This window comes from Labeo rohita, chromosome 22 (genome assembly GCF_022985175.1).
Source record: "Labeo rohita strain BAU-BD-2019 chromosome 22, IGBB_LRoh.1.0, whole genome shotgun sequence".
Classification (NCBI taxonomy): Eukaryota; Metazoa; Chordata; class Actinopteri; order Cypriniformes; family Cyprinidae; genus Labeo; species Labeo rohita.
Genome location: NC_066890.1, coordinates 12,666,334 through 12,680,720, shown reverse-complemented (window position 1 = coordinate 12,680,720; position 14,387 = coordinate 12,666,334). Strand labels below are relative to the sequence as shown.

Below are 14,387 nucleotides of genomic sequence, written 5' to 3'. Positions count from 1 at the left end.
CAACATTTACTATTTTACAAAGACTAACCAAACACTCTCTTTAATGTTTATAAGACACATCGCAGTCAAACATCCTGACACTGGTATCATAAAACAAGTATATTTTCTTGAAGTCCAGATTTACCTACGTCGGCTAGTTGAACTTCTCCAAGCTAGAATGAACCGGACTGCTCACACAAACTCTCAAAAAAACTTACTTCCCGTTTAGATTTTAAATTTAGAGAAATTCCCTCAAAACCTTTTTATATCTCGGAAAAGCTGTATGAACTGGACGAAACCGCAGCGCGCGTTCACACAGCGTCCAGCCCACGAACACAAAGATTGTCTGTATGTCTGGACATGACAAATAGCACCTGTCTTCAAACGATTGATTCAAAGCCCACGTATGGTAAAATGCAAACTGGTTTCAGTACTTGGACAAGTAAATGCAGCCAGCTAAAATAACAAGCGTGTCCCATTCACCACAGGACTGAGGCAAACACAATAAACAATCATATGTTGTGTAACTTCTGAGTGACATTCTGAATTCCGAAGCGACTTTCATTGATATTTAGAACTAATAATAACAACAGCCTTTTTATTCTTTTCCAGGGTTTACTATTACTAAATCAGCTTGTTTTAGAAAGCTGCATCCGAGTCTTTCTAATATAGCTTTGGCAAGTGTATGTAGCGCACTTTTCACTGCTGTTTGGTTTGGGCTGCAGTGAGGATGGGCGAACTCAAAAGCAAAACAAACACAGTCTCCCCTACTTATTGGAATAGACTCGTGCCTAAAATAATGACCTAAACTAATAAACAAACTCCAGCAAAGATGTTTCTGTCTACACTAGCTGCATTCCTTCTCGCCCCCTGCGTGAACTTTTTCCGAAAGGCTAAACAAAGAAGAACTGTGTTTTGTAACATGATTTTGCTAGAAACACTTCAAGCATGACTAGGCAAAAATGTACAAATAAATCAATAGCAACCGGTTGAGTATTCGTAACACTTTACAATAAGGTTCTATTGGTTAATATTAGTTAATGTATTAACTAACATGAGGTGCTAGTTCAATATATATATATATATATATATATATATATATATATATATATATATACATAACTTACTATACTTAATAAATAAGCAGCTTTCCATTGATGTATTTCGTCGAAATTCAACTATTTAAAAATCTGGAATCTGAGGGTGCAAAAAATCTAAATATTGAGAAATTCACCTTTAAAATTATCCAAATAAAGTTCTTAGCCATGCATATTTCTAAAATTAAGTTTTGATATATTTACAATACAAAATATCTTCATGGAACATGACCTTTACTTAATATACTGATGATTTTTGGCATGAAAGAAAAATCAGTAATTTTGATCCATGCAATGTATTTTTGGCTACTGCTACAAATATACCCATGCTACTTAAGGTTTTGTGGTCCAGGGTCACATGTATCAAGAAAATGACGATGAAATTAGCGTAAACTATGTCCTACAATGTTTAATACTATTAAAATGTCTGTTAAACAAGCTTGTTAAATATTATACAATATTGTTTCTTTCCACCATAACTAACAACAAACCTGTTTAGTAGCTAGTGTCCAGTCTGGTTATCCAAAATTTACATAAAAAAACACCTGAAAAATCCCCTGATAGTCAACTGCAGTCTACAAAAGTAAATGACCCTTATGACAGGAAAAAAGATTGAAACATAAGATATGTAAATAGTAAAACAGAATGTCTAGACAGAGAAACAAAAACAAAATATCAATATATTTGTGACCCTGGACAACAAAACCAGTCGTAAGTAGTATGGGTAGGCTATATTTGTAGCAATAGCCAAAAATACATTGTATGGGCCAAAATGATCAATTTTTTATGCCAAAAATCATTAGAAAATTAAATAAAAATCATGTTCCATGAAGACATATGGAATTGTTAAGAACTTAATTTGAACTGTAAAGGCAATTTTTTCCACACTATTTTGATTTTTTTTTTTTTTTTTGCACCCTCAAATAGTTGTATCTCGGCCAAATATTGTCTTATCCTAACATTCCATATAGCAATTTATTCAGGTTTCAAATGATGTGTAAATCTCATTTTCAAAATAATAATAATAATTACTCTTAATACTTGTTTTGTGGTCGTTGGTCATCATATATATATATTTTGCAGTGCACATTATCGTTGGTGTGGAAAATAAAACTTCTCTTTTTATCAAATGTTTATATTCATTATTAAAATCATCAATATCAGACAGTCCAATAAGAAAAAGAGTAAAACGTTTAGGAAGATGTATTTATACAACCTGAATTTGTTTTCCCTAAGCACTTCTTTAAAAATAAAAATAATAAAAAAACACTAATAATAATAATGATAATGCGTAGTGGTCGGTATTTATGAATGACTTACGTACTCTTACGTGCGCTACGTAGCCATCTTGTGTACAGCAGAGGAAGCGAAGCCGTTAGCTTGAGATTTGTACTGACAGCGGACAGACAAACTGTCACTCTGCGCCCAACAGGCTTCGTTATCGTCAGAAACGAATAGCAAACATGCGATACTACGTGCCAAAATGTATATCCAATGTGTTTCGCGGAGGATACGTGCTTTTGAACACGGGAGAGTGCTGAAAACTGAAGGCGCCTCAGAGTCGCCTAAGTCCAGGGACTGGAGAGTTTCAACTGCGAGAGCGGCCTGACGGAAACTCTCACACCGGGACATGGCCTTCGTTTAGGCCACGGAGAATACGGATACGGGCTTGGAAGGATTAAACACAGCTGGAATAAAGCTGTCATTGTGTTTGGGGCTTCAATTCAAAGGATTTAACGGACATAAATGGCGCGATGAGGAGGGAGCTCTGAGGGAGTTTTGAGTTAGCGCGACGCTAACTGAAAAAATACATTGGGCTACATATTTTCATACAAACTGCGTGGTTACGCATACATTGGAGCTGTGCGCTTTAGCCTGACGTGTTGAGATCAAAATAACACACTTCAAGCTGTCATTTTGTTTGGAGCTTCAACTCAAAGGATTTAACGGACATAAAATGCCGCGATGAGGAGGGAGCTCTGAGGGAGTTTTTAAGTTAGCGCGACGCTAACTGAACATTACATGACATATTTTAATAGAAACTGCGTTTCTACGCATACATAGGAGCTGAGTGCTTCAACCTGACGTGTTGAGACCAAAATAACACACTTAAAGCTGCCATTGTGTTTGGAGCTATAATTCAAAGGATTTAACGGACATAAAATGCCGCGATGAGGATGGAGCTCTGAGGGAGTTTTAAGTTAGCACGACGCTAACTAAAAATTACGCGACATTTTAATACAAACTGCGTTTGTACGCATACATTGGAGCTGAGCGCTTCAGCCTGACCTGTTCAGATTAAAATAACATACTTAAAGCTGTCAAAATGTCTAAGATGCCATCAAAAAAGAAGAGCTGTTTTCAGATTACAAGCGTAACGCAGGCTGCACAGGTGGCTGCAAACAGCAACACGGACGACACGGAGAGTTTAGATGACCCGGACGAGCCCAGGACTGAGGACATGTCCTCATCGGAGATATACGACATGTCCAAAGGTGGCGATTTCGAGCCGGAGACGTGTGACGTCAGTTTGTCGGATGAATCGCTACACAACGAGGCTGAAACATCTGATGGTCCCGTAGGTTCTCGTAACACAAATGCTGTTCATATAAACCCTAATATCCGTGCGGTCACTGGGTCTCTACCTTCCCAGTCTTCAACTTCAGTTGCATCTACTGCAACATCACAGACTAGCAGTTCTGCCACAGTAAGTAGTTGCAGTTCCCGTTTCAGGGTCATCAAATTAGATCATGGTACAGGTGAACCCTTCAAAAGAGGTAGGTGGACTTGCACTGAGTTTTACGAGCGAGAGACGGATGCTTCATCCTCGTCCACTCGGACTGTGGATAACGTTAAACACACAATCACCACGGATCATAGCGTGGAGATAGCAGGAGGTTCGGTGGCTGCTCACGTTGGGCTTTCAACACCTGCTGTAGATGCTCATACAGATAGTGGTTACATATCTGCACCATCGAATCCACCTGTAGAGCAGCAACCCTTCAGCATCTCGCAGCAGGGATTAGGGCTTTACGCTGATGCCCATATCAAATCTCCCAGCATGCCATCGGCTCAATCGCAGCCATTTTTCCCGGGTAAACAGGTGCAGAAACCTGGTCAGATTCTTCACACTGTTATTCCATCGAATCAGCCTCCCGTCTCGGTGACTCTTCCGCTCGTGAACCCGTTGAACCAGGGTCCGTCACCTGTCATGACTCCCGCGGCGGGAAGTGCTCACGTACTCGTGGATGGCAGAGGGCTTCCCATCAGCCAGCCGGAGCATGTTCAGGGGCTTTTACAGCAGACGGCTCTTGGGACCATGTCAGCCACAGCTGTTGTACAACAGGCACCAGTGCCACTCATTCAGCCAGCAGTAACTGTGTCTGTCAGCCCCCATGCCGTGATCCCTGGTGTGCAAAATGTGCCTGTTGTTATGTCCAGTGCCTCTAATACCCCCCAGAGCATGCCAAAACAGACTCAGAATCAGCCTCAGGGAGTCCACGGCGGACTGGGCACGCAGACGACCCCCGCTAACTTTAGCCAGCTTCCCATCGGTGTCGCCAAGGCCGATGAGAACCAGAGGATGTCAGACGGGCTGTTCCAGAGTGCTGTACTCATAGGAAAAGATGCCATCAAACCCCTGAATCCCGAGGGCTTGCAGCTTCCCACACCTGCTGTCAGCAGCCTGTTTGGAATAGCCATTCCCATTGATGGGGATGAGGACAGGTAATCCGCTATTCTTGACATTGCTCACTTTGATTAAAAAGAGTTAAAGTAATAGATCAAATATGTGACCCTGGACCATAAAACCAGTCAAAACAAGTAGCACGGGTATATTTGTAGCAATAGCTAAAAGTACATTGTATGGGTCAAAATGATCAATTTTTCTTTTATGCAAATTTTTTTTTATTAGGATTTTAAGTAAAGATCATGTTTCATGAAGATATTTTGTACATTTCCTACCTTAAATATGTCGAACATAATTTTTGATTAGTAATACGCTAAGAACTTAATTTGGACAATTTTAAAGGTGATTTTCTCAATATTTAGGTTTTTTTTTTTTTTTTTTTTTGCACCTTTGGATTCCAGATTTTTCAAATAGTTGTATCTTGGACAAATATTGTCCTATCCTAACAAACCACACATCAGTGGAAGAACTTATACATTCAGCTTTCAGAATATGCATCTGAATCTTTCAAAAAATTGACCCTTGTGACTGGTTTTGTGGTCTAAGGTCACATATGTGTCATGTGAACCACATTTTATCACATTTTTTGCAGGTGTTGTAAATATTTACTTTTGAAAGCGTCCGAGTCAAAATGTGCATATTGACTTTTTTTATGTATGAGTAGTTTTTCCCCCAGACTTGTCCGGGAGACCTCTTAAATGATGCTTTTTTTTACTGACTGTGGTGACTGATTTCCATGGTTATTAAAACTGTAAATCAGGGGTGTCCAAACCTGTTCCTGGAGGGCCACTGACCTGGAGTTGAGCTCCAGCCCTAATTAAACACACCTGAACCAGCTAATCAAGGTCTTCAGGATTATTAAAAACTTCCAAGCAACACTTGCTTGCTTGTTAAAGTTAGTTGGAATAAAACTCAGTAGGATGTTGGCTTCCCAGGAGCGAATTTGACACGCCTGTCATAAGTTTACTAACTTTTTTTAATATGTGTCTGTTTTTTATTAAATTATTGTACTTTTATAAAACTTAACGACAATGCTGCATTAATTGGAATTAATTAAATAACGGAAAGCTAGTTTATGTTATTGTGTGTTTCTAAAACAATAGCTGATGGACTTGCCTGGATTGATGGCAAATTTAGATTTTTGATGGATTTCTTTGGAAAGTCATAGAAACACTATTGGATTTTTGGATATTTTGGCTCATGATAAATCGAATCCCTACCAAAATGTAAATATTTGCAGGTCAAAATTGTTCACTATTATTACATTTTTTTGAAAAGTCCGTGTTTTGCTAATGGAACAAATGCAACATGCACTTGCAAAACTCACTACAATTGAAGTTTACCCAACTATGTTGACTTCTGAGAACCCGTAAATGTGTAAAGTGTGTCCGTTCCACATTTTCGATGTCTCTTTAAAGGGATAGTTCACCCAAAAATGAAATTTCTTTCATTAATTACTCACCCTCATGTCGTTCCAAACCCGAAGGAGTTGTGTTCATCTTCAGAACACAAATTTAGATATTTTTGATGAAATCTGAGAGCTTTCTGACCCTGCATAGACAGCAACACAACTGACACGTTCAAGGCCCAGAAAGGTAGCAGGGTCACCAGCTCATGTATATCGTATTGATGTCTAAAATATGAAGGTGGTCACCAGGTCAGGTTTGGAAAGCTCTGCCTCACTGAAACATATTTTTGAAACTTAATAAGTCAAACTTCATTTGTTAAAGCGTAATGATCTAATTTCTTCAAATCATGTTATACCAGATGTTTTGAGCTAAATACTAAAATGCTGTTTTACATGGTAAAAATAGTCCTGCTGTCAGGTAGAATTGAAGTCATCTTGATCGATTAGGTGTGTAGCTAAAGCAGGAGCAGGACTGGCTGCTTTGACTTCAAAGGATTTTACTTAAATATGTAAAAGCCTGTCAACCCTTATACACCTTCATGTCATTCCAAAACTGTATGACTTTTCTTTCTTCTGCACAAAAGAAGATATTTTAAACTGTTTTGTCAGTTAGTTTTAAACAAAGCTGACATTTTTAAAAACATCTTTTGTGTTTTACAGAATAGAAAAGAAGACACTTTGTGGTTCTCCAAACAAGTTCCTATTTAAAGTATGATCACTTTACTGTGAACATGAGGGGAACTGACTTAAAATTCACCTTGACTACCTTGTTTAAAAGGTTTAGAAAAGTGAAGACCTGAGGAAACACCTAGCATCATTTTTATGCATGTATTTCCCCTATTATACATGTTGAAAAAAGGGCAGCCTGTGGTTATGAGCATTTCATTGGTGAAGCATTTGGAAAGTTTGAAACGCTTTGTGTTTATGGAAAAAAAATTTGCATCAAAATTACCCAGTGCACCATTCAGTTCCTTAAGATTTGTTCTGGTGCCACTGTTTCCTCCTCATATGCTTTTCACCAGAAGTCGAGCTGGTTATTTAGACTGATTAGGTGATGCTAGCGTGCGTTTCCTATCTTGTGACGTGCAGAAGCTGCTATCCGCTCCATGCACTGACACTGATAAGCCCCTCAAACATGTGTAACATCTGCATGATGTTATGCTGCATGTGGATGTACATTCTGTACATTCTGTGCCGAATACATGCTGACACCATTCTTGACAGGCTTTTGAGAAGCGTTCAGGTCAAGGTTAAATTGTACGCATTTGGTGTAAGTTATTGGTTTCAAGCTGATTTAAACTAAGTACTAGCTTTTCTTTTGGATTACATAGACTTTAATTTTTGTGTAGCGCAGGTTAGGGAACAAAGATGCAGAACGAACTGTAGGATGTTTGATTTGTGCTATTTTGAGAATGCTTTGAAGTATTGCAGCAGGGTTGGTAAATGTTATCAAGGTTAAAGGAAAGACAGTAATGGGTGAGTTTTTAAAAGGCTTTTTACCGTCATTGATGGCAGTTTGTGTGCTTTTCCGCTGTTTATTTTGTTGGCGTAAATGCAAACACACTCATATTTGGGCAGTGAGATTGACTGGAAACTAGACAAGCCAACAGCTCAGTTTTACTTTGGCTTGATATTACTGAGGATGTTAGTAAATTTGAACAAAAATGAAAATTTTATGAACATTTACTTACCCTTAGGCCATCCAAGATCTAGATGAGTTTGTTTCTTCATCAGATATGAAAAAAAATGGAGCATTCCATTACTTGCTCACCACCGGAAGCGAATGGGTGCCATCAGAATGAGTAAAGTAATCCACACCACTCCAGTCCATCAGTTTAATGGCTTGTGAAGTGAAAAATTCTGTGTTTGTAAGAAATAAATCTATCATTAAGACATTTTATACTTCAAACCGTTGCTTTCAGTCGTTTGGTCTGAATCAGGAGGGGAAAAAAGCATAGATTGAGCACTGTTTACAAGCTAAAACAGTTCGAAACAGTTTTAAGTAAATATTGTGATGTTTTTATTAGCTGTTTGGACTTTCATTCTGACAGCACCCATTCACTGCAGATGTGAGTAAACCTTAAAGTGAAAAAAATGAAAATTTGCTGAAAATGTGGTCACCCTCATGCCATCCAAGATCTGGATAAGTTTGTTTCTTCATCAAATTTAGGGAAATGTACCGTTACATCACATGCTCACCAAGGGATCCTCTGCAGTGAATGGATGCCGTCAGAAAAAGAGTCCAAACAGCTGTTAAAAACATCGCAGTAATCCACATCACTCCAATCCATCAGTTTAATGGCTTGTGAAGTGAAAAAAGATGTGTGTTTGTAAGAAATAAATCTGTCATTAAGACGTTTTTTTTACTTAAAATGCTTGCTTTCGGTCATCTGGTCTGAATCAGGATAGAAATATGCACAGATCAAGCACTCTTTACAAGCTAAAACAGCCCAAAACAGTTGTAAGTAAATATTGTGATTGTTTTTATCAGCTTTTTGGACTCTCATTCTGATGGCACCCATTCACTACAGATGTGAGTTAACCTTAAAGTGTAAAAAAAATAAAAATTTGCTGAAAATGGACTCACTCTCAGGCCATCCAAGATGCAGATGAGTTTGTTTCTTCATCAAAATTGGAAAAATGTTGCATTCCATCACTTGCTCACCAATGGAAGTGAATGGGTGCCGTCAGAATGAAAATCCAAACATCTGATAAAACAGTAATCCACCTGTAATCCACACCACTTCAGTTCATCAATTTAATGTCTTGTGAAGCTAAAAATTGTGTGTTTGTAAGAATCAAATCCATCATTAAGACATTTTTTACTTCAAACGGTCACTTCCAGTCATCTGGTCTGAATCAGGAGAGAATATGCACCGGTCAAGCACTATTTACAAGCAAAAACAGATTAAAATAAATGTTGTGATGCTTTTATCAGCTGTCTGGACTCTCATTCTGACGGCACCCATTCACTGCAGATGTGAGTAAACGTTAAAGTGAATAAAAATTAAAATTAGCTGAAAATGTACTAACTCTCAGGCCATCCAAGACGTAGAGGAGTTTTTCACATAAGATTTGGAGAAATGTAGCATTACATTACTCACAAATGGACTCTCTGCAGTAAATGGGTGCCGTCAGAATGAGAGATCAAACAGTTGATAAAAACATCACACCACTCCAGTCCACTAATTAACATCTTGTAAAACCTAAAGCTGCATGTTTGAAGAAACAAATCCATCAAGACATTTTTTTTATTTCAAAAGTTGCTTCCTGTTGTCTGGTCTGAATCAGAAGAGAAATATGCACAAATAAAGCACAGTTGCAAACAAAAAATACAGTGATACTTTTATCAGCTGTTTGGATTCTTATTCTGGTGAGCAAGTAATGCAATTATATATTTCTCCAAATCAACTATTTCTTTCATTTTTGGCCTGCTGTTAAAAGAAGGGACCTTTGTTCCAAGCAAAATACATCAGTGTTTGAGCTAATCTGTTTATACTAAAGATCATTGCATTAGCTGAGCATGATGCGAGATGTCTCAGTTCTCTAGCATATCCTCCTCCGCTAAATACCCAGGAAATGGCCCTTTACAATTTTGACTTTCACTCATCACTTTCTGTTCCCCTATAAGCACTATAAGAAAGAGGAAGTGACCTTTTAACAGATATGAAGATATGAATCAGGTTATTGACTTGCTGAAATGGCATCACGGTTGAAACTCTGGTGAACGCCTCAGGATTTGTAGAGAATGCACTACAGGGTTTAGACTCGGAATACGTTTCAACAGATACAAGCTTTTGTTTTTTGCAATGAAAAGAAAATTTGTTTTATAATCCTCTGTTGTTGTTGTTGTTGTTGTTGTAGTTGCTATCTTCCAAGAGTTGTGCAGCTACACCTATTATTGGCATCATTATATTTTCAAAAGTGTTTGTTGATAGATTTTAAAAAAATCACCTGACATTTTTGCTTTGCACCTGTTTGAGAAATAGCAGTAGCTGAAGTTGTTTGTTTTGAAGAGCAGGTGTGGTGCTGATGTTTTATTCCTTACAGCAATAGCACAGGTGAGTCAGTTTCTCACACCAGCGCTCTGACAGTTAGCCGTTTGTATGTATTATGCCATCATGCCTTCGTGTTTTGGAAGACGTGCCCTTGTATATAAAAGCATTGACCTTAGTCTGTAACTGACTCATAAAGCCTTCACTGCCTAATATGTAGCTGAAATGAACGTGCTCACTTTTTTTTTTTTAACAGACTTGTGACGTTTCTGTCATCAGAGTCTTAGGAGCCAAATCTCCAGAACGCTAAAGAAGCCTTCTGAGGAAACCTTTTGGATGAGTTAATGGAAATAATACATGTTGTAGGAAAGTTGGAAGAAACTGATCAGGTCATGCATTACTCTTGTATTCATTACAGATTCTTCCAGATATGAGGAAGTGTAGTTACTGATAAAATGAATTTTAAATTAGTCAAACACTTCCTTTATTTGTACCTCTTCTTTTCTAGAGAATTTAAAGGGACAGTTCACCTAAGAATGAAAATCCCCCTAATGATTTACTCACACTCAAGCCATTTTAGGTGTATATGACTTTCTTCTTTCAAACAAATGCAATTAGAGTTACATTAAAAAATGTTTTGACTTTTTCAAGCTTTATAATGGCAGAATGGGTGTTGAGATTTTGAAGCCCAAAAAAGTGCACACACACATCATAAAAAGTACTCCACACGACTCCAGAAGTTAACAAAGCCTGTCTGAAGTGAATCCATGCACTTGTGTGAGAAAATATCCATATTTAAAACTTTAGAAACCATAAACTCTCTCATGAGAGTACGACGACAGGTAACAAAACCTAGAGATTATGGTTTATAAAGTTTTAAATATTGATATTTTCATTCACAAACGCATTGATTCACTTCAGAAGGCCTTTATTAGCCCTCCAGAGCTGTGTGGAGTACTTTTTATGATGGATGCAGTTTTTTGGACTTTGAAATCTCGAAAAGATTAAAGCTTTGGAAGAGCCAAGACATTTTTTTAAATATAACTCCAGTTGCATTCGTCTGATTAAAGAAAGTCATGCACAAAGGATGGTTTGAGAGTGAGTAAATCATGAGGTAATTATCATTTTTGAGTGAACTGTGCCTTTAAGTTTTGCTTTGTAATCACTCATCCGTTTTCACACGATAGTGTTTTTTTTTCTGGAAACGCTTGTTAAATTATTTTGTGTTTTTGCACCTGGGTCACCTGAAGTACTGTTTTCAATCCAGAACAGTTTTTGGAGGTTTAAGCGCGTACCACTGAAACCCTATTGTAATTGTTAGAATGGTCATGGATCAACGATCTCCACACGCAGACCAAACTGTAAGTCGTAGAGACTTGAAATTTGGAGGGATGGTAGTACTCACACCACCGACAGTGTGACCAAGGCTCGCCCCAATCGCCCTAACGGGGGCGCTACAGCAAACAAAAATCCGAAATCGCTCATAACTCCTAAACCGTCAGTCCCAGACTCAAGTGTCTTATGTCATTAGAATCCTTGGCTCGCACCAGAATTCGATCAAATCCGATCTCAAGCCTGGTGAAATTTGAAATTCTGTGGATTAAAAAAAAAAAACTACTTTTGCGAACTGGTCCCAGTTTTTCACTTGATTGGAGCCAAACCAGTACACAAAGATTCTCTGGAAAGTTAATATGAATAATTATCAAAAATAAGTTGAACTTTCGACTCACCGTAGCAAAGGGGCGCCACAACGTTTAAAAGGGGCAGGGCCACTTTTAGTAAAATGCCTATAACTCCTGAACAGAATGAGATCTTCACCAAACTCATCACACTTATGTAAGAGCTCAATCTCTGAGGCCTCAGGGGGAAAATGGCTATAACTACATAACCATTTGTCCCATCAGCATGAAAATCATTGTGCATTGCACTGACTGACGAAGTTTGACCACCTGTTAGAGGTTAACGGAGGGCGATCGGAATGAAACTCTGTGGGCCTGTTTGACTCACGGCCCCAAAGGTTTTTGAGAAATTTGAAAGAAATCAGCCACTGGGGGGCAATATTGCATTTTTCAAGAACGTAAACGATTGTGTGTTGCGCGGTTGGCGGTAGGGTTGGGTATCGTTAGAATATTATCAATTCCAATTCTGATTCTGCTTATCGATTCCGATTCTTTCCGATTTCCGGTTTCAGTTCCAATGTGAATAAAAGATGATATCAAGCATATTTATTCTGTTTCTTTTTTTGCTAAACATTTAGTTGTAGCTGAATACCATGAACAAAAATCAACAGGCTACATAAAAACAAGATTCACTTAAGAGCTGTTTGCAAAATAGAGCTGTGTGATTCTGGATAAATTGGGTTGTTGTTGTTTTAAATGGAAGTTGTGGTTCTCTTACGATTCTGAAGAAAAAAAAAAAAACATTAGACAACTAAACAAAATCACATGTAGGCCTAATTTATATGTAAATGATTCAGTGATTCACTCAAGATTTACTTGGTTCATTACTGGATGAATCAGTGTTTTTGAATGAATGATCAAAGACAAATACATTATTAACAGCCCCCTTTCACCATCTACTGACATAACAATGTAATCAGTAAATCTTATTATTTGGAATGTAAAATTAACTTCCAAAAGGATGATTTACTCTTATTTTGATCTCTACCGTACATATCAGAGTTCATATCCAGACTATGAACTTTTATCCCAATACTTTTGTGTTTTTTTTTTTTTTTAATGTTTGTAACTCTTTGGGTCAGCGGCAGCACAAACGCAGATTTGAATGTTAAAATCACACTGGGTCATACGCTGCACGGAAGAAAGGTTGAGGAATGTAATTTAATTGTAATTTAGGAACAGAATCACGTTGGCATTTAAATTGTGTTTGTGATCTTTAACAAACTGTTAAATTAAAATGCTTTGTCATATTGGTGGTGACACATCTATTGCAACATGTTTAGCTTATCACAAATATTATAGGCTACTTTGCTTTTTCGACTTTTGATCACAAGTGTAGCCATACTTTGGAGTGCTATGTGCTTAGATTAGCGAGCAAGGTCCTGGCAGATCACTAGGTCGAGTCCTCACAGATGAAAAAAAAAAAAAAAAAAAAAAAAAAAAAGAACCGCATATAGGAATCGATAGGCGGAATCGAAATTTTGATTTTACAGGAAGTATCTGAATCTGGAATCCGAATCTATTTTTGATACCCAGCCCTACTCGGCGGCCATCTTTGAAACGCCTCTTGGGCAGGCAAGTGCAGCTCCTATCTCTTTGAATGGGGAAACATCAAATTCTCCAAAACTGTTCACCAAGCTTACAATTAAATTTCATATTTGAAATCACCAATGAAATCTGACAACAAACTGCCTCATAAATATTTTTCCTTATGCTCCAATACCAATAAAAAAAGCTTATTTTTCAGGCGAGATCAGCCAGTGCGCATGCGCAGTACTGAGCGCACGTCTCACAACACTGACTGTTTCTACTGGGACTTCTAATGGCAGCTGCAGTGACCACTGCGGTCAATTCAATTGTTTGTTAAAGGAGAAGTCCACTTCCAAAACTAAGATTCACATATAATGTACTCACCCCCTTGTCATCCAAGATGTTCATGTCTTTCTTTCTTTTTGAGGAAAACATTTCAGCATTTTTCTCCATATAATGGACTGCTATGGTGCCCCGATTTTGAACTTCCAAAATGAGGTTTAAATGCAGCTTCAAACAATCCCAAATGCGCTTTTAAACGATCCCAGCCGAGGAAGTTGGGTCTTTTCTAGCGAAACGATTGGTTATTTTCATAAAAATAATACAATTTATATTACTTATTAATGTCAAACACTCATCTTGTCTTACTCTCCCTGAACCCTGTGTATTCTCAAGACAGTTAGGGTATGTCAAAAATTTCTGATCATATTTTATCCCTCAACTTCAAAATCATCCTATATCGCTATTTTACCTTTTTTGTTAAGGGTGTTTGCTCTTCTTTGTATGTTCGCTTGACTGGATCGGTACTTCTGCAGCGATGTAGGATGATTTTGAAATGATTTTTGAAGTTGAGGGAGAAAATACGGTTTCATCCGTATCATTTACAACCGCATTTGGGATCGTTTGAAGCTGCATTTAAACTGCATTTTGGAAGTTCAAACTTGGGGCACCATATCAGTCCATTACATGGAGAAAAATGCTGAAATGTTTTCCTCAAAAAACACAATTTCT

General features: G+C 37.8%; 1 protein-coding gene across 2 annotated transcripts in view; it reads left to right on the top strand.

Annotated features, from left to right (window-relative positions):
• The first annotated feature begins 2,414 nt into the window (after window positions 1-2,414).
• tsc22d2 (TSC22 domain family 2) overlaps window positions 2,415-14,387 on the top strand; it is a 34,132-nt gene continuing 22,159 nt past the window's right edge. For both annotated transcript variants that reach the window (XM_051094602.1, XM_051094601.1), the window contains exon 1: window positions 2,415-4,802. In XM_051094602.1, the coding sequence (XP_050950559.1) occupies window positions 3,403-4,802 (1,400 nt within the window). In that variant the 5' untranslated portion in view covers window positions 2,415-3,402. The remainder of the gene's footprint in view (window positions 4,803-14,387) is intronic.